The sequence below is a fragment of the Schistocerca cancellata genome, chromosome 9, assembly GCF_023864275.1.
Source record: "Schistocerca cancellata isolate TAMUIC-IGC-003103 chromosome 9, iqSchCanc2.1, whole genome shotgun sequence".
NCBI classification, from domain to species: Eukaryota; Metazoa; Arthropoda; class Insecta; order Orthoptera; family Acrididae; genus Schistocerca; species Schistocerca cancellata.
In genome coordinates, this window is record NC_064634.1 from 199,818,379 (window position 1) to 199,841,078 (window position 22,700).

At 40.6% G+C, this 22,700-nt stretch overlaps 1 protein-coding gene across 2 annotated transcripts in view; it reads left to right on the forward strand.

Annotated features, from left to right (window-relative positions):
- Nucleotides 1–22,700, forward strand: part of LOC126100622 (codanin-1) — a 157,955-nt gene that overhangs the window by 92,972 nt on the left and 42,283 nt on the right. For both annotated transcript variants that reach the window (XM_049911248.1, XM_049911249.1), the window contains exons 7-8: nt 1,728–2,022; nt 12,277–12,494. In XM_049911248.1, the coding sequence (XP_049767205.1) occupies nt 1,728–2,022; nt 12,277–12,494 (513 nt within the window). The remainder of the gene's footprint in view (nt 1–1,727; nt 2,023–12,276; nt 12,495–22,700) is intronic.

Sequence of the window (22,700 nt, forward strand, 5' to 3'; positions counted from 1 at the left end):
ATGTGGGATCTATTGGCACAGAGGAATAAAGGTTTTGTATGTCAAATGAGGCAAGTGTGGCTCCGTCAGGTACTTGTGTGTCTTTGACATGTTGTGTAAATTCTTCTGCCTTTTTTAAGTGTTCTCTCATTATTTAATGTGTATGCTTCTTTGAGAATTTTGAAGAGCATTTTGTTGGGTTCTAATGCTGGGCTATTCCTACTGTTCGCTGTTGGCCTGATGGGGGTCCCATTTTTGTGTAACTTTGGTTGCGATCTAAGGCAAGGTGCTTGTGGGCTCACTGTTACAATGTTTCTTGCTTTTTGGATGGCGAGTAGGAAGTTAATGTTGTTTTAAATGTGTTTAATCTCCTTTTGTATTCTGGCTGTTGGATTTACATGTATTTCTGTTATGTTGTCAGTTTGGAAGAAGTGTAAAGTTTTTCTGTGTGTTTGCCTACGAGCACTGCCACAAATTGTACATCCATCTGCATATTTTAAAGCATTAACCAATGTATTACCCTATTAGGCAGTTATTACATGTAACAGATATAATCTTAAAAACTCACTACCTTGGAAAGTTTGCTCCCATCCAATCACTCCTGCCACCCTCTCCGTCGTTCACTTTCTCTCACGCTTCCTCTCCCTCTGTCTCCAGCCTTTCACATCTATCTGTGAATCCCACCCAAAATTGTTAGTTGTGTATAATTTTACCAATGTAGCCAACATAATTATTGTACTTAAAGTTTGTAACATTTCACCTGATTATATAAACAAATATGAAGTTTAAGCTATATGAACTTGACAAAACTGGATTTATATACCACCTGAAATATTTATCGAACTCTTGTATTCAACACCTCAAAACAAAGATCTCCAAAATCCTTGTCACGCTGGGTAGCTGTGTGGTCTGAGCTGAGGCGCCTTGCCGCGGTTTGCGCGGCTCCTCCCCCGTCGAAGGATCGAGTCCTCCCTCAGGCATGGGTGTGTCTGTTGCCCTTATTGTAGGTTAATTTAAGTTAGATTAAGTAGTGTGTAAGCCTAGGGACTGATGGCCTCAACAGCTTGGTCCCACAGGAACCTACCACAAATTTCCAATTTTTCCAAAATCCTTTAAAATTTATTCTGTAATAATGTTGCTACGGTGTATATTCTTTGTACTTTGTGATAATGTTTCTCTTCTGCTATGTGATCCTTGCACCCAATAGTTTCTAAACACCATATTTGTTTACAAAATATGACAGTATTCATGTGATGTGCTACGACAGTGAAAGGAACCTGTGACCAATGAAGGTACTCTATTTTACTTATTTTATTTTTACCATTAGATATATGTTTGGTTTTTTGTCATAAGAAACCCAAAACCATGTCCTGAAATAGTATTTGTTTCTCCATTAGCCAGTGCCACAAGTTCCTCCAAAAAATCGTAACACAACACAAACAAACACACACACACACACACACACACACACACACACACACACACACACATACATATACACATGTCATAATAACAAATGTAAATGCACCTGATGATGGAGGTGTAAACCTTTGAAACGCATTGTGGAGATAATTAAACAGTGACTGGTAACAGTAAATTTGTTGCTTCATTTAATTTAGTTTCAGAAGTCTCTCGTGTCATACTATCTAGATTGTATCTCATTGCATTACCATTGTTCTTGCTGTCATAAAAGAGAAAAAACTCCTGTACAAATGTAAATTAATGACAAAATGCTGTTTATATTCCAGATACCACCTCCATTTGATGTACTGTCTTCACTCCAAGCAGCAGTTAATTCGCACCGTATGGTTCTTACAGTTCCATGGATTGTCAAGTATCTTGCAATGCTGGACACAGTCTCATTACGTCTTCCTTATTATGTGTCAGTACTGCGGCTTCTGTTCACGGTACACAGGCATCATCTCTCAGATCTACCGAATCACTCAGCCCTCTTATTGCGTCTGTGCCTTGGTTGGCTGTTTGATCAGCCCAACTTCCCAGAGGGGCTGTACTTTTCTTGGCTCTCACAACAGGAAAGAGAAGGTACTTATTTCCACAGCATGTAGCATAACATTTTTCTGCAGAAAATAAACAATTTTTCTAGGTATTTTTGCATAAGGGGAGGTTCTTGTGTATTGAGCTGAATGATTTAAGATGCACTGTTGTGTTGTATATATTTTGATAGTTATTTCATTAAAGTGTTAAGTGCACTGACTTCATTTTTTTAACATACAGATTTCCCATTGCATAAGTGCTATGTAATATATTAAATAAATTAAGATAGTCCAAGACTTTAATTTGCTGTTTCTATATTTATGGATAAAGATCAATACTATTATAGGTATTTCACCCGTAATTTTAATTCTGTAGTGTGACATAATGCTTATGTTGTAAGACTGTATGTACCACCCTTGGAAGCTGCTGTAAATGTCTTCCCCATCCTAATTCTTAGCTAGAATGGTCTATCCTACACCCCACAATCCTAGATCCCTCATGTTTGTCAAATATAAGTGAATTAGCAATGTAAGTTCCTGGATGGAATAATATATAAAATAAAGGAAAGGCAATCACTCACCTATAGCTGACAGACTTGTGTTTCTCTGCACCACACATCAGTCAGCTATAGGTGGATGGTTGCTTTTACTTTATTGTACATTTCAGATATATATGACATCTTCGTGATATGAACTCTTGTGAAAGCAACCTTTTCTCTGCTTTTTTAAAGACAGGAAAGTCTTTCCCAAACCCATTTCTCAGTCAGCCGGTCATCTTTTTTGATGTTGAACACTTGCCCTTTCTGGTGAATCTTTAAAAAACTTCTCTCCACATAAGACGCACTCACCACCATCAATACCTTCCCCACTGTATACTTAAAAATCTTTTTGCAACATGATTGCTGCCCATAGGCACCACATCTACTGTTAGGAATAATTTTACATAAGTATATCTTTTCTTTTCCCATAATCTGTTGGACAGCAGTTATTACACCAATGCAAACTGAATGACCTCCTCCATGCCAAGCAGTATTTATTATTCTGAAAACATCAGCCATGCAAATCTCAACTTGCACTATTTTCACATCTCATCCTGAAAGCTGTTGATCAAGGCAGTCAGGTGATGCGTTATTACTTGACCTCTGGAAAGATTTTGACTCAGTACCACACCAATATGTGTTAATGAACATACAATCATATAGAGTATATAAAAAAAAATTGTGTCTGGATGGAGGTAGTGAGCACACAGCATGTTATTTGAGATGGAGAGTCAGTGACAAATCTGGAATTACCTTCAAGTGTGTCCCAGGTAAGTATTTTGAGACCCATGCTGTTCTTGTTGTAAATTAATGATGGGACAGGCAATATAAAAAGTCACCTCACACTTTTGCAGATGTTTCCCGTATCTAAAACGAAGTACTACTTGACGTGGGGAGGAGGGGGGGGGGGGTTAGTTGATCTTATTAAGAGTTTGCTATGGTGGCAATTTCCTTTAAATGTTCAGAAATGATCAAAATTTTGCATTTCATGAAACATAAAACCATAGTATCCTATGAGTATAATACAATGAATCACAGTTGGAATCGGTCAACTTATGCAAGTACATGAGTGTAGCAATTTGGGGGATATGAAATTGAATGAACATGTAGGCTCAGTCAAAACTAAAGGAGGTGGCAGGAAACTGGGTAAAGCAATTAATCTACAAAGGTGATTGCTTACAAAACTCCTATGTGACCCAATCTCAGCTATCTACACATCCAAAGTAAAAGCTCAGTTTGTTTCTAAACAGAGAAACCCAATAAAATATTTAGCTGGCTCCTTCCCTCTTTACCATTATAATGGATGAAGCTCAAAAAGCAGTTCAAAGAAAGTGTCCTAGAGCTAATGCTGGAGTGTAATTTGGAGATTTTTCTAGCAAACTTGTAATTTAAATTCTTCTTGGGTTTTCTGCAGTTTTAGGTTCTTGCTGCTGCAAAAATTTGAAGATAGTAGCAAGTCTAGTCTAAAATCCCATCAAAGAATTGAAGATGATAAAGTAGAAAATGTGGTTCACTACCATATCTTTTACTTATATTGATGTGTAAAATGATGATTACTGGAGCAACCAAGAGCCACATCAAGCATGCAAAATAAAATGGTTCCATAGGTCCTTACAAAAATAAAAGTTGTTAAAAATTGGGAAGAGGGTAACTGACAAAAGCTAGGATTAGAAAGGCACCTCCTGGCAATCTACGAAGTGAGGCAGCACAGTGGTTAGCACACTGGACTTGCATTTGGGAGGACGGTGGTTCAAATCCTTGTCAGCCATCCAGATTTAGGTTTTCCATGATTTCCCTAAAACTCTCCAGGCAAATATTGCGATTGTTCCTTTGCTTCAATCTCCATCTCTAAATAACCTTGTAATCAATTAGTCATAAAACTCTAAATCTTCCTTTCTGAAGTCATTATGACTTATGGCCATATGAAAAGGGTCTTTCCATTGTAGCTCTTGAGTATACAGCAATTGGAATGTTTCCAGGCAAAAGATTTTATGATGGCTGTAAGAAGCAGATCTTCAATCACTTTAAAATTAGATATATTAACCATTACAAAAGATCAATGTTTGTACATCTGGTACATTATCTTCACAGATAATCAGATAGTGGTAGCCAGTGAAGAGGATGAGATCTGTTTATGCTAAGAAAATTATTAGAAGAATGTGATAAGTGGGGATTGAAAGTAAATTTTCAAGAGATTGAATACCTGTGCAGTAGAGAAATGTAGTAAACATAATAATAGAGGGCAAGCACATCAAGGCATGTAAAAAAAAATTAAAATACTTTGATAGCATCATATCAGAAAATGGAACAATAATTGGAAAATAAAGCATTAGTAGCCCATGAAAAAGCGGCAATCCAGAAGCTAAACTTTCTGTTAAGGCCTTCCAACATAAGTTGGAAAATAAAGAAGATTCTCAGTAGAAAAGCCTATATGACTTTGGTTGCTGGGAGCTTAATGAAAAACATAAAAATAAATTGAGAGTTGTAGAAATGGACCGTCTCAAAAGATCGTGTAGATTATCTCGGCGAGACCATGTAAGAAATACAATGATTAGGGAAATGACTAAGGCTCAAGAAAGCATCGCAGATAGAATAGAAGAATGACAATTCACCTAGTATGGGCATAAAATACAAATGACAGATGCTGAAATAAGATTTTGATGTGCCTCCCTCAGCGACGAAGGAAAAGAGGAAGACAGTAGGTTGCCTGGTTAGATGGGGTATAGGAGGCCATGAGGAAAAGAGACATACAAGAAGATGAGGAAACATGACAAGATAGATACCGATGATGACAGATAGGCAGGATGTGGTGACAGCTGTAGGAACCCCCACAGCATAGAAAAAAGACCAATATCAAAAATAAAAACAAGACCTAGAGGAAAATGCCCATGTATGGACACACCCAGCTCCCTGAGATAGAGAAGTAATGATAAAGATGTGAAACAAATACTAACAAATAGATAGAGGGGCTGGCCAGTACTTACCTCAGCTCAGTACAGCCGATAGATACACAAAAAACAGAACCGAAAAAGATCGCACACGACGCAAAAAAGATCGCGCGTGCCGCAAAAAAGTTCGCGGGTGGCGCAGAAATGTCCCAAAAAAATTTACCTGTGGCAGAGAAAGATAGCCAATGACACAAAATTATCGCCAGCAACACGAAATCGACGGAAATGTATGATACTGGTAGGTGTGGAAGAGATTGTTGGCAGTGATTGTTGGCTGGAGAACAGCGAATAACAAACGTTAAAACTATGGAATGTTAAATAAATAAATCAATAAATAAAAAAAGAGAAGTGGACTATAAATGGAACAAGATAATAGGAGGAAAATGAAACTAGCACAGTTGGTGACAAAACTATTTATGTATATATAAAACACTGAAGAAGAGAAAGCGTTTAGATGACAGATGTAAGTGATAGCTAACAAAAGGGACAAAACAATGAAGGATGTGGACCATATAGGTGATCTAAATGATTAATGGAAAATCTCATATAAAGATGTGAAACAAATACTAACAAAGAGATAGAGGGGCTGGCCAGTACTTACCTCAGCTCAGTACATCCGATAGATACACAAAAAACAGAATCAAAAATTTATGTTCCTAGCTTTCGGAACAAATGTTCCTTCATCAGGGAGGAGAGAGGGGAAAGAAAGGGAAGGAGGGAAAGTGGATTCAGCTACTCACAACCCAGGTTATGAAGCAACAGGGAAAGGAAAACAGGGTGGGTAGCAAGGATGGAGGCATGGTTGTCAGCAGCTTCAAACCAAAGAGGATGCATACAGAAGTAAAGAGGTATACAGTATAAAGATACCTACCAGTATCATACATTTCCGTCGATTTCGTGTTGCTGGCGATAATTTTGTGCCATTGGCTATCTTTCTCTGCCACAGGAAAATTTTTTTGGGACATTCCTGCGCCACCCGCGAACTTTTTTGCGGCACGCACGATCTTTTTTGTGTCATGCGCGATCTATTTTGAGGCACGCGTGATTTTTTTTCGCCGCTCGCTATCTCAGTTTTTGAGCAACATGTGTTCTTTTCTCCTGATCTGGACATACTTGCTTGGTCTGGTCAACTTTTTCCGTATTTTTCTTATTTAGTGGTCTTCCTTTGGTATTGAACGTTACCAACACAATTTCTTTCTTTCTCATCCTTCCCTCCGTGATTTATTCCTTCTTACGATTACTATTTTAACTTTAGTTATTTAATTTCCCTACCCACCAGTTACCCACTGTGTACCCTAATCCTATATCACCTTATTTACATTCATTCAGGAAACATGCATTCACCGTAGCCAAATTGCAATCCCACATACTTTTCCTCCGGTCCTGCTTAACCTTTGGAATTACCCCTAAAGGACTTACCATAAAAGTTTCCATCACTGGGTGCAATTCCTTCTTCCACCAGTCTCTCCTGGACTTCCAGAACCTTCAATCCTTAGCCCTTACCCAACTTGTCCTGAATCTCTACACTACTTCATGTAACCACCACTCCCAACAGCTCCTATCTCTCTTCAAAGTCCTCCACCTCTCAAACCCTTGCTTGGAGAACACACTCAGGAACATCATCCTAGAAGCCAGCTGCAAACTTGAGTTCTGTGCCACACACCACCTGAAAAAACTATCCACAGTGCTAGTGCAACACCTAAGAAGTGGGGTCCCTCTGCTTAACCCTCACAAACACCAACCACAACAGAACCTTCAACAAACCCTCCTCATAGCCAAAAGACCTAGCCTAGCCACCCTACTCAGTCTCCCCATCCCAGCACATACCCCACACAGACCAAATCTCAACTATAACCACAGCCAAATGCCACATATCACCAGTCCCAATTCAGTTCTAAACCTCTCATCCAGATCCCCCTCTCCTCCAGAGACATCTGTTCTATCAAAAGGCTTAACCTTTAGCCCCACGCCTAAATTCAACCACACTGCCCTGGTTAAAGATCTCCTCTCATTCACCCGGAACCTCAACTGGAAATATCACTTCACTACCCAAACACAGCCCCCAAATACTAGACCCAGTGTTCAACCCTGTATAGAACAGTTCCGACCACCTTCTCAAAGGGATCCTCCTCCGCTCCCCCAAAACCATCCCTTGCAGACATTTCAGGAATTCCTCACATCCAGTGTTGCCTCCCAGTCCTTCTTGAAGAACATTCCGACAAACCCCAACATCACCCCATCTGAATCCCGTGCCATTAAGGAGCTGAAAACAGACCGCTCTATTGTCATCCTCCCGGCGGATAAAGGCTCTACAACTGTGGTACTTGACCGTGTGGAGTATGTGGCAGAAGGACTGCGTCAACTCTCTGACACCTCAACCTACAAAGCTGTTACCCAGGATCCCATTCCCTCCATCCAGACTGAGCTGCAGAAAATCCTAAAAATCCAAGGTCCCTCACAAGGCCTCACAACGGCTTCCATAGACTTACTCACTCCACCTGAGCCTCGTACTCCTACCTTCTACCTATTACCCAAAATCCACAAAGAGAACCATCCTGGCCGTCCCATTGTAGCAGGCTTCAAAACCCCAACAGAACGTATCTCAGCTCTGGTAGACCAACACATCCAACCTATCACCCGCACACTCCCATCCTACATCAAAGACACAGCCACTTCCTAGAACGCCTCAAATCCATTCCCACTCCTCTCCCACCTGAAACCATAGATGCTACATCCCTTTACACAAACATCCCACATACCCATGGTCTCTCTGCCCTTGAGCACTACCTCTCGCAACGCCCACCCGAAGATCTTCCAAAAACCTCGTTCCTTATCACACTTACCAACTTCATCCTAACCCATAATTACTTCACTTTTGAAGGCCAGACCTACAAACAAATCAGGGGAACGGCCATGGGAACCAGGATGGCTCCGTCCTATGCTAACCTCTTCATGGGCCACATGGAGGAGGCTTTCCTGAAGACCCAACAGCTGCTTCCCCTGGCCTGGTATAGGTTTATAGATGGCATCTTTGTGGTCTGGACTCATGGTGAAGAAACACTCCTTAATTTCCTCCATAACCTCAACTCCTTTTCGAATCTGAATTTCACCTGGTCCTCCTTCAAAACCCAAGCCACCTTCCTGGATGTTGACCTTCATCTTGTTGAAGCTCACATCCACACCTCTGTCCATATCAAACCCACAAACAAACAACAGTACCTTCACTTTGATAGCTGCCATCCATTCCACATCAAACGTTCCCTTCCCTACAGCCTAGGTATTCGTGGCAAACGTATCTGCTCCAGTGATGAATCCCTCAACAATTACACCAATAACCTGACCAGTGCTTTCCTCTCCCGCAACTATCCTGCAGACCTTGTCCACAAACAGATCTCCCGAGCAATACATTCCTCCCTGTCCAACAACAATGTTCCTACCCCCAGACCACACAGAAGCATCCCCCTTGTCACCCAATATTATCCTGGCCTCGAATACCTCAACAAATTACTCCGCCAGGGATATGACTTTCTCAAGTCAACCCCTGAAATGAGATCGTCCCTTGACAAAGTTCTCCCCACACCACCCAGAGTTGCCTTTCGTCGCCTCCCTAACCTCCGTAACATCCTTGCTAAACCCTATAATATTCCCAGACTACCTTCTCTACCCAGCGGTTCCTACCCCTTTAACCGACCCTGCTGCAAAACCTGCCCCATGCATCCCCCCACAACCACCTACTCCAGCCCCGATACTGGTAAAACATACACAATTCAAGGCAGGGCCACGTGTGAAACTACACATGTCATTTATCAACTGACATGCCTGCGCTGCACATCCTTTTACATCGGTATGACAACAACTAAACTGGCTGAGCGCATGAACGGACACAGACGAACTGTCTGCCTAGGAGATGTCCAATACCCGGTAGCGGAGCATGCCCTCCAGCATAATTCTAGGGACCTAGGAACCTGCTACACCGTATGTGCCATTTGGCTTCTCCCACCCAACACCAGTCCCTCTGAACTGTGGAGATGGGAACTTGCACTCCAACACATCCTTTCATCCCGCCATCCCCCTGGACTGAACCTACGTTAAACAACCTCACTCCCATTTACTCTTCAGTCTTCTCCTCTTTCCCTTTCCTCTTTAGCCATTCACGCATCTTTTCATCCTACATAGTTGTGTTTATCTTTATACTGTATACCTCTTTACTTCTGTATGCATCCTCTTTGGTTTGAAGCTGGCACAGTACTTACAGTAGAATATCTTTGGCTTCCCTCTGACAACCATGCCTCCAACCTTGCTACCCACCCTGTTTTCCTTTCCCTGTTGCTTCATAACCTGGGTTGTGAGTAACTGAATCCACTTTCCCTCCTTCCCTTTCTTTCCCCTCTCTCCTCCCTGATGAAGGAACATTTGTTCCGAAAGCTAGGAACGTAAATTTTTGGTTCTGTTTTTTGTGTATCTATCGGATGTACTGAGCTGAGGTAAGTACTGGCCAGCCCCTCTATCTCTTTGTTAGTATTTGTTTCACATCTTTATATGAGATTTTCCATTAATCATTTAGAAGTAATGATAAGTTAATTATATTGAAGGAGAGAGAAAGTGGGTAAAAGAATTGTTCTGGCTGATAAGCCCAAACAAGTACAAGGAAGTGTCTGTTCATGTAGTAAATTTTGGCAAGTGTAATATTTTCACACTTCATTGTACCACATCTGTGTATGTACCACTCTAGTCCAGGACAACAACTGTCTGTCAGTGACCCATACAACTGAGATGTGGTAGAAGCTGGCACTCTTCCATAGTATTTTCCTTTTTTATGTATGCTGATCACCTATTCTGTTTGCTAGTCGTCCTGTAATCCTAAGCAAAGAATGAACAGGAAGCTTCTGATAAATTGTCAACTTCAATCATCACTGACTGCAAGGTTCGTATCAAAGATTACAATAAGATGGAATGTTTGTGCAGGTGTGTAAGAAACAAAGCAGCACTAAGCAAAGGGAAAAAATCATGTATTCAAGTTTGTATTGAGTATATTTAATATATTAATTCCACCCAACCCATAGAAATTGTATCTACAGGTTGAGTCAAAAAGGACTTTACAACTTTGGAATGATGTAAAAATTTATTGAGATAACTTACAGATTTGGTAGACGTGTAATTTTGTAGCAAACAACCTCAAGTTCGATTCATATAGCGCATCTGAACCCGTATGCTGCCACTAGGAGTGCCAGCAGCAGGTGAACTGGCTAGTTTCAGTGGCATGGAGCATGCTTGCTGTGTGTTTCGGTTTCATGAAACAAACTGCACAACTGTTCGGTGCAAATTTTTCAGATTCACAATGTCAAAGCATATAAGTGATGCAGATAAGGTTGCTCACGGGGAATTCATTGCAGGAATGTTGCATCAAATAGGGGATGATGAGACATTCTTGAACAGAATAATCTGCAGCAAAGAGTCAGTGTTTCACAGCAGTGGAATGTGAACACCCATGACTGTAGAATATGAGGCAGTGAAAATCCACATGCAACCCTGGAACACGTTCGTGACAGCCCTGAAGTTTACGTGTCTTGAGGCCTTAGCAAATTGAGGCTATAAAGCCCTTTCTTCTTCACTGGTGTTGTGTATTTGGATATGCTTGAAAACTCTGTACTTTCACAAGTCGATGAAGATGGCCAAGATCAATGGTTTACTACCAGCAAGACTGCCAATCCTCTGACCTGAGAAGCGATTATTGAGGAAACCTTGAAGTTCTGTGAGGAAATGAGGTGTCATTTCCACACAGGAGTTCAAGGTTTCCTCAGTAATTGCTTCTCAGATCAGTGGATTGGCCAAGAAGGGCCAATTGCATAGCCACTTCGCTCTCCAGACTTGACACATTGGATTTTTTTTCTCTGATGCTCCATTAAAGACTGTCTGAATGTTCCTCTCCTACCAAACAGTTTAGCCAACTTGAGAAAGTGAATCTACACTGCCATCATTCAAGTTATGCCCGGTTTGCTGCAACGAGTATGGGAAGAAATTGATTACCGATGGGACGCATTGAACCAAGATGACATTTGACACTTTTATGTAAAACTTGGTTTGCAACAAACTGACACATATACTTTTTCTGTAAGTTATCTCAATAAATTTCAATATCTTTCTAAAGTTGTAAAGTCATTTTTGACTCAACCGTGCGAGGTGGCACAGTGGTTAGCACACTGGACTCGCATTCAGGAGGACAACAATTCAAAACCATGTCCAGCCATCCTGATTTAGGTTTTCCGTGATTTTCCTTAATCACTTCAGGCAAATGCTGGAATAGTTCCTTTGAAAGGGCACAGCTGACTTCCTCCCCCATCCTTCCCTAATCTGATGGGACCGATGATGACCTCGCTGTTTGGTCCCGGTCCCCCCCTCCCCATGCCCAACCCTCTGTCCCTGCCTCTGCCCCCATCAATTTCTAACTACCACTGTTCCCATAGTTACCCAGACAACCCTCCCTATACTAATGTCCTCAGTCCCTTTTCCTCTCCAAACCCACTACTGACCTTTATATAACCTTCAGCCACCATTCTACTGTGTTAGTCGAAAATAATGAAACTGGTTTCTGCTGGCCACACCTTTACGAAGAGAGCTATGCTATTCTTTTGTCCCATGCATTTATGATCACCTTCTCATGATCTAGCACACTGTGCCTAGTGACTGGCTGGTACTTGTGACACTGTTAAACTCCATTTATTCCATTTGGCTTCTTGAATAATGCTTCTCTCTCCTTCCCTCCCTTTCCTTTTTTCTATTTACTAAATTATATGTTTATTGGTTTTCATGGTGTAGGTGTTCCTGAGGAGTCAGTCACCACATCTTCACCGCTAGACCTTTTACATTTGGTGGATGAAGATTGTGTTTATATGTGTTGTCCTTTTTGGGGTGTGCTGAGGGCAACACTGGCTGAAGATCCACACTCTCGTAGCCACAGATCTCTCAGGCACATAACACCTGTCTCTGCTGATCTCGGTCGACAGATGCAGCCCACATCAACAAAACAGCTTGAGGTATGGTCTTTGGTACTTTGGTAGCAGTGCTCTGTCTGTGTGTTTGTGTTTGTGTGTGTGTGTGTGTGTGTGTGTGCGCGCGCGCGCGCGCATGTGTTCCCCCCACCAGCTAGTGATAGTGAAACATCATAAACATATTGTATTTGCTCTGAAAATTTCTGAACCTCACAGAGAAATACTGATACTGTGCTTTCCTAGGCAAAACACAGTAGAGCGTCAGTTGTTCACAGTAATTGGGGGACATGCATGTTCGGGAAACTGTTTTATTCTGATAATTGTACTGTATACTATTATTTACCAATTTACAAATAAAACTGCATATATTTATAATAACTTTAATCTGTGTCATTATTACAAAAGCAAGTGCAATAGGAATGTATGTACTAAAGCATAGTAAACAAAAAATACATGCATTTTGTAGGTACATTACATATGTATAAAATTTAACGCTTAAAAAAATCCTTAATTTTGGTCTGTTTAAGCCTACCTGCTTACTAGCAGTGAAGTAGTACTCCCCCCCCCCCCCCCCCTCTCTCTCTCTCTCTCTCTCTCTCTCTCTCTTTCTTTCTTTTTCCCCCAGGGCAGATACCTGATACTGTTTGCTTTCATCTTGAGCTTCAAGTCATTGTAAGGCAGTATGTAAAAGGTAAGTGATTTGGACCACTAGTTGAGAAGACGCTGGCTACATCAATTTTATTAGTGATGAAATTCACACATTCATGGCAGTTGAAGTATTTTAGCATATTGAGCATTTAGGACATACCATTCTGTTTGTTATTTACAGTTAGAATTTGAGAACTTTCCTCCATACCCAAAATTTTATTTCAGGCTGTTTTCCAAATTCTGTTGCTTTACACTGTCCTGTGCCGCATCTTTCAAATCAATACTTTTTAGTTCTTAACAGACCTTGTTTCCCCACCTCTTCTCTTTATGACAATATCTTACATAACAATTCTTTTCTGTAATGCTGCTTAAATGTCTGAATATCATCTTGATCCATGGCCTGTAATAAGGGGGCTATGTTACATGGAAGAATGCGGATTCATATTTTTATCAATGACGAGCCTAGGCAGTCAGTGGCAACCAGTAGCATTAGCACAAGCGGAAACAGTAGGTGTTAATATGGTGCTTGCTTATTTTAAGAGGTGTTACTAATTTGTGACATGAAGCAAGAGTTTTTCTCAGCAAGTTTTCCAATAGAGCCCAATTTCATCAGCATTGTAGACATTTCGAGAGTGTAATCTTCTTCCCTCAGTGCGTCCCTCAGTTTGATTTTGAAAGAATCTGCTGCTGAAGAATGGGTAGACAGTTTTTCTACTTGTATCTGAAGCTCACAAATGTTGTGTCTTGACTTAGCATTTTAAAAAACCCTTGCTTGCTTTAAAATTGGACAATCCAAGATTTCGTTAAGTTGAATTGCCTCCTCACATAGAGTGGGATGAGAGATGTTTCCCTTGTGATCTGTTTTATGTAAGCCATTTGTAAACAGCCTCATCTAGCTCTGTGTTTGTGAAAAGCTTCATAGTTTTACCACTTGTCGATCCATCGGTAGAATCAAGCTTAGATAAAAAATTTGCGATGCTTGTCTTCTTCTTCTTCCCCCCCCCCCTCCCCGAACTTATTTAGACCTTCGCAGTAAATTTCAGAGTTTATTGTAGTGCCTCATTCCAGAAAATCAACAAGAAATAATCCCTTTGTGTCCCAAAGAACTGTTATCATCAGTTTTTGTGCAGAAAATGTTTGGCACACTTTAAAGGTTACGTGTTGAGCAGTGTGGCCTCACTTAGTTGATTTGTGTTTTGTCTCTACAAAGGCATATGCTGACATGTGGAACACATGTTTCATCCCCTATCACAGTGTGATTGAGGAATTCATGTGTTTCTGCATCGTACCACATAAGAATCATTACTGTGGCTCCCAGTCTCTTCATTTTATGCACATCAGACATAAGCATGGGACAACTAAGGTTATCGGTCTCAGATGTGAACAACACTGCTTGTAATATCTGAGGGAACTAACGATTTTCTCTGATTCTGTCTTAAATGTTTGCAACAAAGCTCATTTGTCACAATAAATGATCATCCAAATTTCCTCAAACAAACAGCACTATTTTCTTATAGCACTATCGCTCATAATGTTGTCGTCGCATACTGCAGAAATTTCACTGTGAATATCTACAGCCTTCATATTATTCACACATAGAAAATGGAAAGGACATAATTCACAGGCAGGGCAATTAATTGTTATGACACAAACAGCTGTTCAGTAACCTTTGTGCAGCACTGCCAGACTCATACTGAGTTGGGTGATCCAGCTAGACTGAAAGCCCTGTGCAACCCTCACTCTACATACCAGACAGCATGAGAACTTACTTTCTGAACAATCCTCATATGTCAGGCATAATTTATTCATCATTGACACCACCACAAATGATCTGTTAAGGTGTAGCTCTGGCATTAAATATTTTTTGCACCTATTTTATGTCATGATTATTCAGCAATTGAATTCTTTTACCATCTACATATACATCTACACCCACAAGCCACAACACAGTGCAAGGCAGAGGGTGCTTCAGTTACCCCCGCCTTGTGCTCCATTCCCTGTTTCACTTGCATGCTTAGTGCTTCTGATAGATACCATTGCATTGTGCTGCATTCCCTGTTTCACTTGCAAGCATATCAATGTACCTGTCTGTTGGATTTTCTCGTTGTGGTCAGTTAACAAGATGTATGTGGGAGGAACTAAAATATCACATGACTCTTCCTGAAACGTATTCTCTCAGAATTGGAATAGTAACTCTGTCCATGACACGTAATGCTCCTGTTACAGCATCTGCCATAAGTGTTTGTTGAAAATGTCTGTAATGCTCTCATGCTGACTAAATGATCCTGTAATGAAACACGCTGTTCTTTGTTGGATCCTCCCTCTCTCTTTTCTATTAATCCTGGAAAATGGTCACAGACTGATCAGCAGTACTCAAGAACCAGTAGAACAAGTGTTTTGTATGCCACTTCTTTATTACATGAATTACAATTTCTTAAAATTCTTCCAGTGAATCTCAGCCTGTCAGTTGCTGTTATTTGGTTTTTTGTTTGTTTTTATGGTCATTCCACCTTAGGTCATTCTGGCTGGTTACTCCTAAGAATTTTATGTTACTCAACTGTTTCCATCAATATGTCACCAATAGTGTATTGTACAGTAATGACTTTCTTTTCCTATTTATCCACACTACATTACATTGATTTATGATAAAGGCCAAATGCTAATCCTCCACCAATTGTTGATCCTTTTCAGGTCTTCCTGCGGTTCGCTACAGTTTTCTGTTGTTGGCATGTTCTAGTAGACAATCATATCAAGTACAAATATCCTTGAGGAGCTGAATCAACATTATCCACTAGATTGTAAGCACATCTCTAACTTGTGAAATTATCTTTACATTCATCAACTTTGTTCTGTTAACATTGATTCGTTCAGTTCTCTCTGCAAGGAAGTCCTGAATCTGTCACAAATCTGGTCCAGTACTCAGTAAACTTGGTAATTTTGTTCAATAAATGAGAGTGCGGAACTGTATCAGATGCCTTCTTGAAGTCAAGGAACACAGCGTCAATCTGTGCACCAATGTCTATGGCTCTCTGGATTTTGTGGATGAACAGAGAAATCTGAGTTTTACAAGATCTCAGTTTGCCAAATCCATGTTGATTTATGTAGAGGAGTATGTAATATGTTCCTAATTCTACAACAGATTGACATCAGCAATATACATCTATTAACATTCTGCTTCCAGGTGTTCTGTCAAGTTGTTCTTTCTGCTTTAGGCACAATATTTTGACAACTGACCCAGCCACCTTCTTCTGGTGCTGTGAGTTTTGCTGTTACGTGTACTCGCTGCCTGGACACCAACCAGACTGGGAGCTACTGTTGGTCTCACACTACAACCACGACTCCTAGTAGCCAATATGCCCTTTCCCCAGAGCTTGCACTGATATTTCATGAAACTCAAACTCTCTCAGCATTCTCAACTCTGGTGGACATAATGGCTAACAAGATTTTAATAAATTGAGTGCCAGACTTTAAGCGTTAAATTGATACTGCCATCACTGTTTGTTAAGTTTTCTGACATCTTTATTTCAATATACAGCTTAATTATACTGTCCCAGAAATTGGGCATTTGCACCACAAGGCTAGTCTCATCATATTTCATTTCATGGTTATATTACAGGCGGTACTCAGTGACAGCTGATTGGAGTGATTGTTTAAATTGGATATGTCACTGATGTTCCTTGCACCTGTCCTTGACTGTTCTGGTAGTCTGCACCATGTAACACAAACCACATTTACATGGACTGCAATACACATCCACCTTTGGAGACCTAGATCATATTTAACGATACAAACAATAATTTTTATCTTAGTTAAAGGGACTGAAAAAGGCTGGGTTCCACTTTTTCTGTAGGAATCTCCCATCTTTCTGGTTATTGGGGTAGTATAAGGTAGATAAGAGTTTTTGGCTTCTTTTCTTGTACAGTGGAAAATATTATGAACAAAACAATGGTGTGGCAATGGCCAGTCCTTTATGACTTGTTTTATTGAACATATATTGACTTGTTTTAGCGAACATATACACGGTGACACCAGAATCCACCAAGTTAAGACCAATGTGTTTCTATCACTATGTGGATGACACATTGTAGTGTGGCCACATGGAGCGGAATATTTTCAAGAGTTTCTCGAACATTTAAACTCCATTCATTGTAATATAAAATTTACAATGGAACTTAAAAAACAGAGCCAATTGCTTTTCCTAGACATGTTTGTTAGTTAAGAGAAGAATAGGAGGATCCCTGGGTCGCTGTGTACGTGGGAAACCTGCGTACACTGACCACACCTCAAGCCGTCACCATCTGTTACAATAAAAATTTGGTGCTAAAGACTCTGGTCCATGGAGCTCAGACACTTTCAGAGAAGGAGGGTCTCACTAAAGAATTACAACACCTATGAATAGTATTCCAAAGGAATGGGTACTCAGCTTGTCAAACTGAGCTGGTGATGGAGAGTCAAAATCAAGGATCTGAGAAGGGGGTTGAGGCTGAGACCAAGCAAGAGAATCTAAAATTCCTATCAAACTTTTTTTTGTCATCAGGCTACTGACTGGTTTGATGCGGCCCGCCACGAATTCCTTTCCTGTGCTAACCTCTTCATCTCAGAGTAGCACTTGCAACCTACGTCCTCAATTATTTGCTTGACATATTCCAATCTCTGTCTTCCTCTACAGTTTTTGCCCTCTACAGCTCCCTCTAGTACCATGGAAGTCATTCCCTCATGTCTTAGCAGATGTCCTATCATCCTGTCCCTTCTCCTTATCAGTGTTTTCCACATATTCCTTTCCTCTCCGATTCTGCGTAGAACCTCCTCATTCCTTACCTTATACTGATCCAATACTGGAAAGGTAGGTTGACTCAGTTGACAGCAACATGACATCCGGTGTATTTCAGTCCCTTCAAATAAAGTAAAAAGTATTCTTTGTAATGTTAAAGATGATCTAGGTCTTCAAAAGCTGTGTGTGTCTTGCATTCCACAGCATTTCTTATTGGGGGGGCAGACTATCAGAATCATCAAGGAGTGAGACAAGGAGCATCAGCAACATACCTGACTAAAACAGCCAGGCAAATTAGCTGTTACAGATCACTATCTTCAATGTAATCATCAAATGAAACACAGTGAGACCATTATCATCATGCAAACACACAGTTTCTGGGGCATCAAAATAAAGATGCCACAAAATTTAATAAATATGATAGGAGACTGGAATGGATAGGAGACAAATGCAAGGTTTTAGAGGCTTGTATGACCAGGGAAAAGATAGCTACTACCTATAGGAAATTTGAAAAGATCTTTAGAGGAAACAGAAGCAGCAGTATTAATATCAAATGCTCAGATCATGAGTCACTACTAAGCAAAGAAGGGAAAGATGAAAGATGGAAAGAAGGACCCCTAGAAGGAAAGTGAAGGAGACAAAATTATAGAAAAGGAGGAGGAAGTAGATGAAGATGAGATGGCAGTTATGATACTGAGAGAAGTATTTGACAGAACACTGAAGTCAAAACAAGTGCCTTGGAGTATATGACATTCCCTCAGAGTTATTGAGATCCTTGAAAGAGGCAGTCATAATAAAACATTCCACCTGGTGTGCAAGATGCCTGAGACAGGAAACTAACCCTTAGACTTAAAGAGGTGATCTATCAGTTTAGTCAGTCACAGTTGCAAAATACCGACACAAATTACTTACAGAAGAAAGTAAACACTAGTAAAAGCCAACTTCAGGGAAGGTAAGTCCGGCTTTTGGAGATATGTAGGGACGTGTAAGCCTAGAAGATAGGTGAAAGAAGGCAAATCTATATTTATAGCATTTGTGGACTTACAGAAAACTTTTGAAAATGTAGATTGAGATACACTCTTTGAAGTTCTGAAGGTAACTGAACAAAATACAGGGAGCAAATGTTATTTGCACATTGTACAGAAACCAGACTGCAATTACAACAGCTGAAGGACATGAAAGGGAAGCCATAGTTGAGAGCGGAGTGAGACAGGATTTTAGCCTATCCCTGATGCTATTCAGTCTCTAAACTGAACAAGCTTTGAAGAAAACCAGAAAGAGATTTCAAAAAGGAGTTAAAGTTCAGGGAGAAGAAATAAAACTTTAAGGTTTGCCTGTTGTTGTTGTTGTTGTTGTTGTGGTCTTCAGTCCTGAGACTGGTTTGATGCAGCTCTCCACGCTACTCTATCCTGTGCAAGCCTCTTCATCTCCCAGTACCTACTGCAACCTACATCCTTCTGAATCTGTGTAGTGTATTCATCTCTTGGTCACCCTCTACTATTTTTACCCTCCACGCTGCCCTCCAATACTAAATTTGTGATCCCTTGATGCCTCAGAACATGTCCTACCAACCGATCCCTTCTTCTAGTCAAGTTGTGCCACAAACTCCTCTTCTCCCCAATCCTATTCAGTACCTCCTCATTCATTATGTGATCTACCCATCTAATCTTCAGCATTTTTCTGTAGCACCACATTTCAAAAGCTTCTATTCTCTTCTTGTCCAAACTATTTATCGTCCATGTTTCACTTCCGTACATGGCTACACTCCATACATATACTTTCAGAAATGACTTCCTGACACTTAAATCTATACCCGATGTTAACAAATTTCTCTTCTTCGGAAACGCTTTCCTTGCCATTGCCAGTCTACATTTGATATACTCTCTACTTCGACCATCATCAGTTATTTTGCTCCCCAAATAGCAAAACTCCTTTACTGCTTTAAGTGTCTCATTTCCTAATCTAATTCCCTCAGCATCACCCAACTTAATTCGACTACATTCCATTATCCTCGTTTTGCTTTTGTTGATGTTCATCTTATATCCTCCTTTTAAGACCTTGTCCATTCCGTTCAACTGCTCTTCCAAGTCCTTTGCTGTCTCTGACAGAATTACAATGTCATCAGCGAACCTTAAAGTTTTTATTTCTTCTCCTTGGATTTTAATACCTACTCCGAATTTTTCTTTTGTTTCCTTTACTGCTTGCTCAATATACAGATTGAATAACATCGGGGAGAGGCTACAACCCTGCCTCACTCCTTTCCCAACCACTGCTTCCCTTTCATGCCCTTCAACTCTTATAACTGCCATCTGGTTTCTGTACAAATTATAAATAGCCTTTCGCTCCCTGTATTTTACTCCTGCCACCTTCAGAATTTGAAAGAGAGTATTCCAGTCAACATTGTCAAAAGTTTTTTCTAAGTCTACAAATGCTAGAAACGTAGGTTTGCCTTTTCTTAATCTAGCTTCTAAAATAAGTCGTAGGGTCAGTATTGCCTCACGTGTCCCCATATTTCTACGGAATCCAAACTGATCTTCCCCAAGGTCGGCTTCTACCAGTTTTTCCATTCGTCTGTAAAGAATTCGTGTTAGTATTTTGCAGCTGTGGCTTATCAGACTGATTGTTCGGTAATTTTCACATCTGTCAACGCCTGCTTTCTTTGGGATTGGAATTATTATATTCTTCTTGAAGTCTGAGGGTATTTCGTCTGTCTCATACATTTTGCTCACCAGATGGTAGAGTTTTGTCAGGACTGGCTCTCCCAAGGCCGTCAGTAGTTCTAATGGAATGTTGTCTACTCCCGGGGCCCTATTTCGACTCAGGTCTTTCAGTGCTCTGTCAAACTCTTCACGCAGTATCATATCTCCCATTTCATCTTCATCTACATCCTCTTCCATTTAATTAATAATATTGTCCTCAAATACATCGCCCTTCTATAGACCCTCTATATACTCCTTCCACCTTTCTGCTTTCCCTTCTTTGCTTAGAACTGGGTTTCCACCTGAGCTCTTGATATTCATACAAGTCATTCTCTTTTCTCCAAAGGTCTCTTTAATTTTCCTGTAGGCAGTATCTATCTTACCTCTAGTGAGATAAGCCTCTATATCCTTACATTTGTCCTCTAGCCATCCTTGCTTAGCCATTTTGCACTTCCTGTCAATCTCATTTTTGAGACGTTTGTATTCCTTTTTGCCTGCTTCATTTACTGCATTTTTATATTTTCTCCTTTCGTCAATTAAATTCAGTATTTCTTCTGTCACCCAAGGATTTCTATTAGCCCTCGTCTTTTTACCTACTTGATCCTCTGCTGCCTTCACTACTTCATCCCTCAGAGCTACCCATTCTTCTTCTACTGTATTTCTTTCCCCCATTCTTGTCAATTGTTCCCTTATGCTCTCCCTGAAACTCTGTACAACCTCTGGTTTAGTCAGTTTATCAAGGTCCCATCTCCTTAAATTCCCACCTTTTTGCAGTTTCTTCAGTTTTAATCTAGAGTTCATAAGCAATAGATTGTGGTCAGAGTCCACATCTGCCCCTGGAAATGTCTTACAATTTAAAACCTGGTTCCTAAATCTCTGTCTTACCATTATATAATCTATCTGATACCTTCTAGTATCTCCAGGGTTCTTCCATGTATACAACCTTCTTTGATTATTCTTGAACCAAGTGTTAGCTATGATTAAGTTATGCTCTGCGCAAAATTCTACCAGGCGGCTTCCTCTTTCATTTCTTAGCCCCAATCCATATTCACCTACTACGTTCCCTTCTCTCCCTTTTCCTACTACCGAATTCCAGTCACCCATGACTACTAAATTTTCGTCTCCCTTCACTATCTGAATAATTTCTTTTATTTCATCATACATTTCTTCAATTTCTTCGTCATCTGCAGAGCTAGTTGGCATATAGACTTGTACTACTGTCGTAGGCATGGGGTTCATGTCTATCTTGGCCACAACAATGCGTTCACTGTGCTGTTTGTAGTAGATTACCCGCATTCCTATTGTTTTATTCATTATTAAACCTACTCCTGCATTACCCCTATTTGATTTTGTATTTATAACCCTGTATTCACCTGACCAAAAGTCTTGTTCCTCCTGCCACCGAACTTCACTAATTCCCACTATATCCAACTTTAACCTATCCATTTCCCTTTTTAAATTTTCTAACCTACCTGCCCGATTAAGGGATCTGACATTCCACACTCCGGTCCGTAGAACGCCAGTTTTCTTTCTCCTGGTAACGACGTCCTCCTGAGTAGTCCCTGAGTAATCCCTGAGTAGTCCCCGCCCGGAGATTCGAATGGGGGACTATTTTACCTCCGGAATATTTTACCCAAAAGGACGACATCATCATTTATTCATACAGTAAAGCTGCATGCCCTCGGGAAAAATTACGGCTGTAGTTTCCCCTTGCTTTCAGCCGTTCGCAGTACCAGCACAGCAAGGCCGTTTTGGTTAGTGTTACAAGGCCAGATCAGTCAATCGTCCAGACTGTTGCCCCTGCAACTACTGAAAAGGCTGCTGCCCCTCTTCAGGAACCACACGTTTGCCTAGCCTCTCAGCAGATACCCCTCCGTTGTGGTTGCACCTACGGTACGGCTATCTGTATCGCTGAGGCACGCAAGCCTCCCCACCAACGGCAATGTCTATGGTTCATTGGGGGGGGGGGGTTGCCTATGACATTGTAATTCTGAGGGATACTGCAAAGGACTTAGAAGAGCAGTTGGATGGGATACTGTCTTGAAAAGAGGTTATAAGATGAGCGTCAGCAAAAGTAAAATAAGGGTAATAGAATGTAGTCAAATGAAATCAAGTGATGAGGTTTGCTATTTG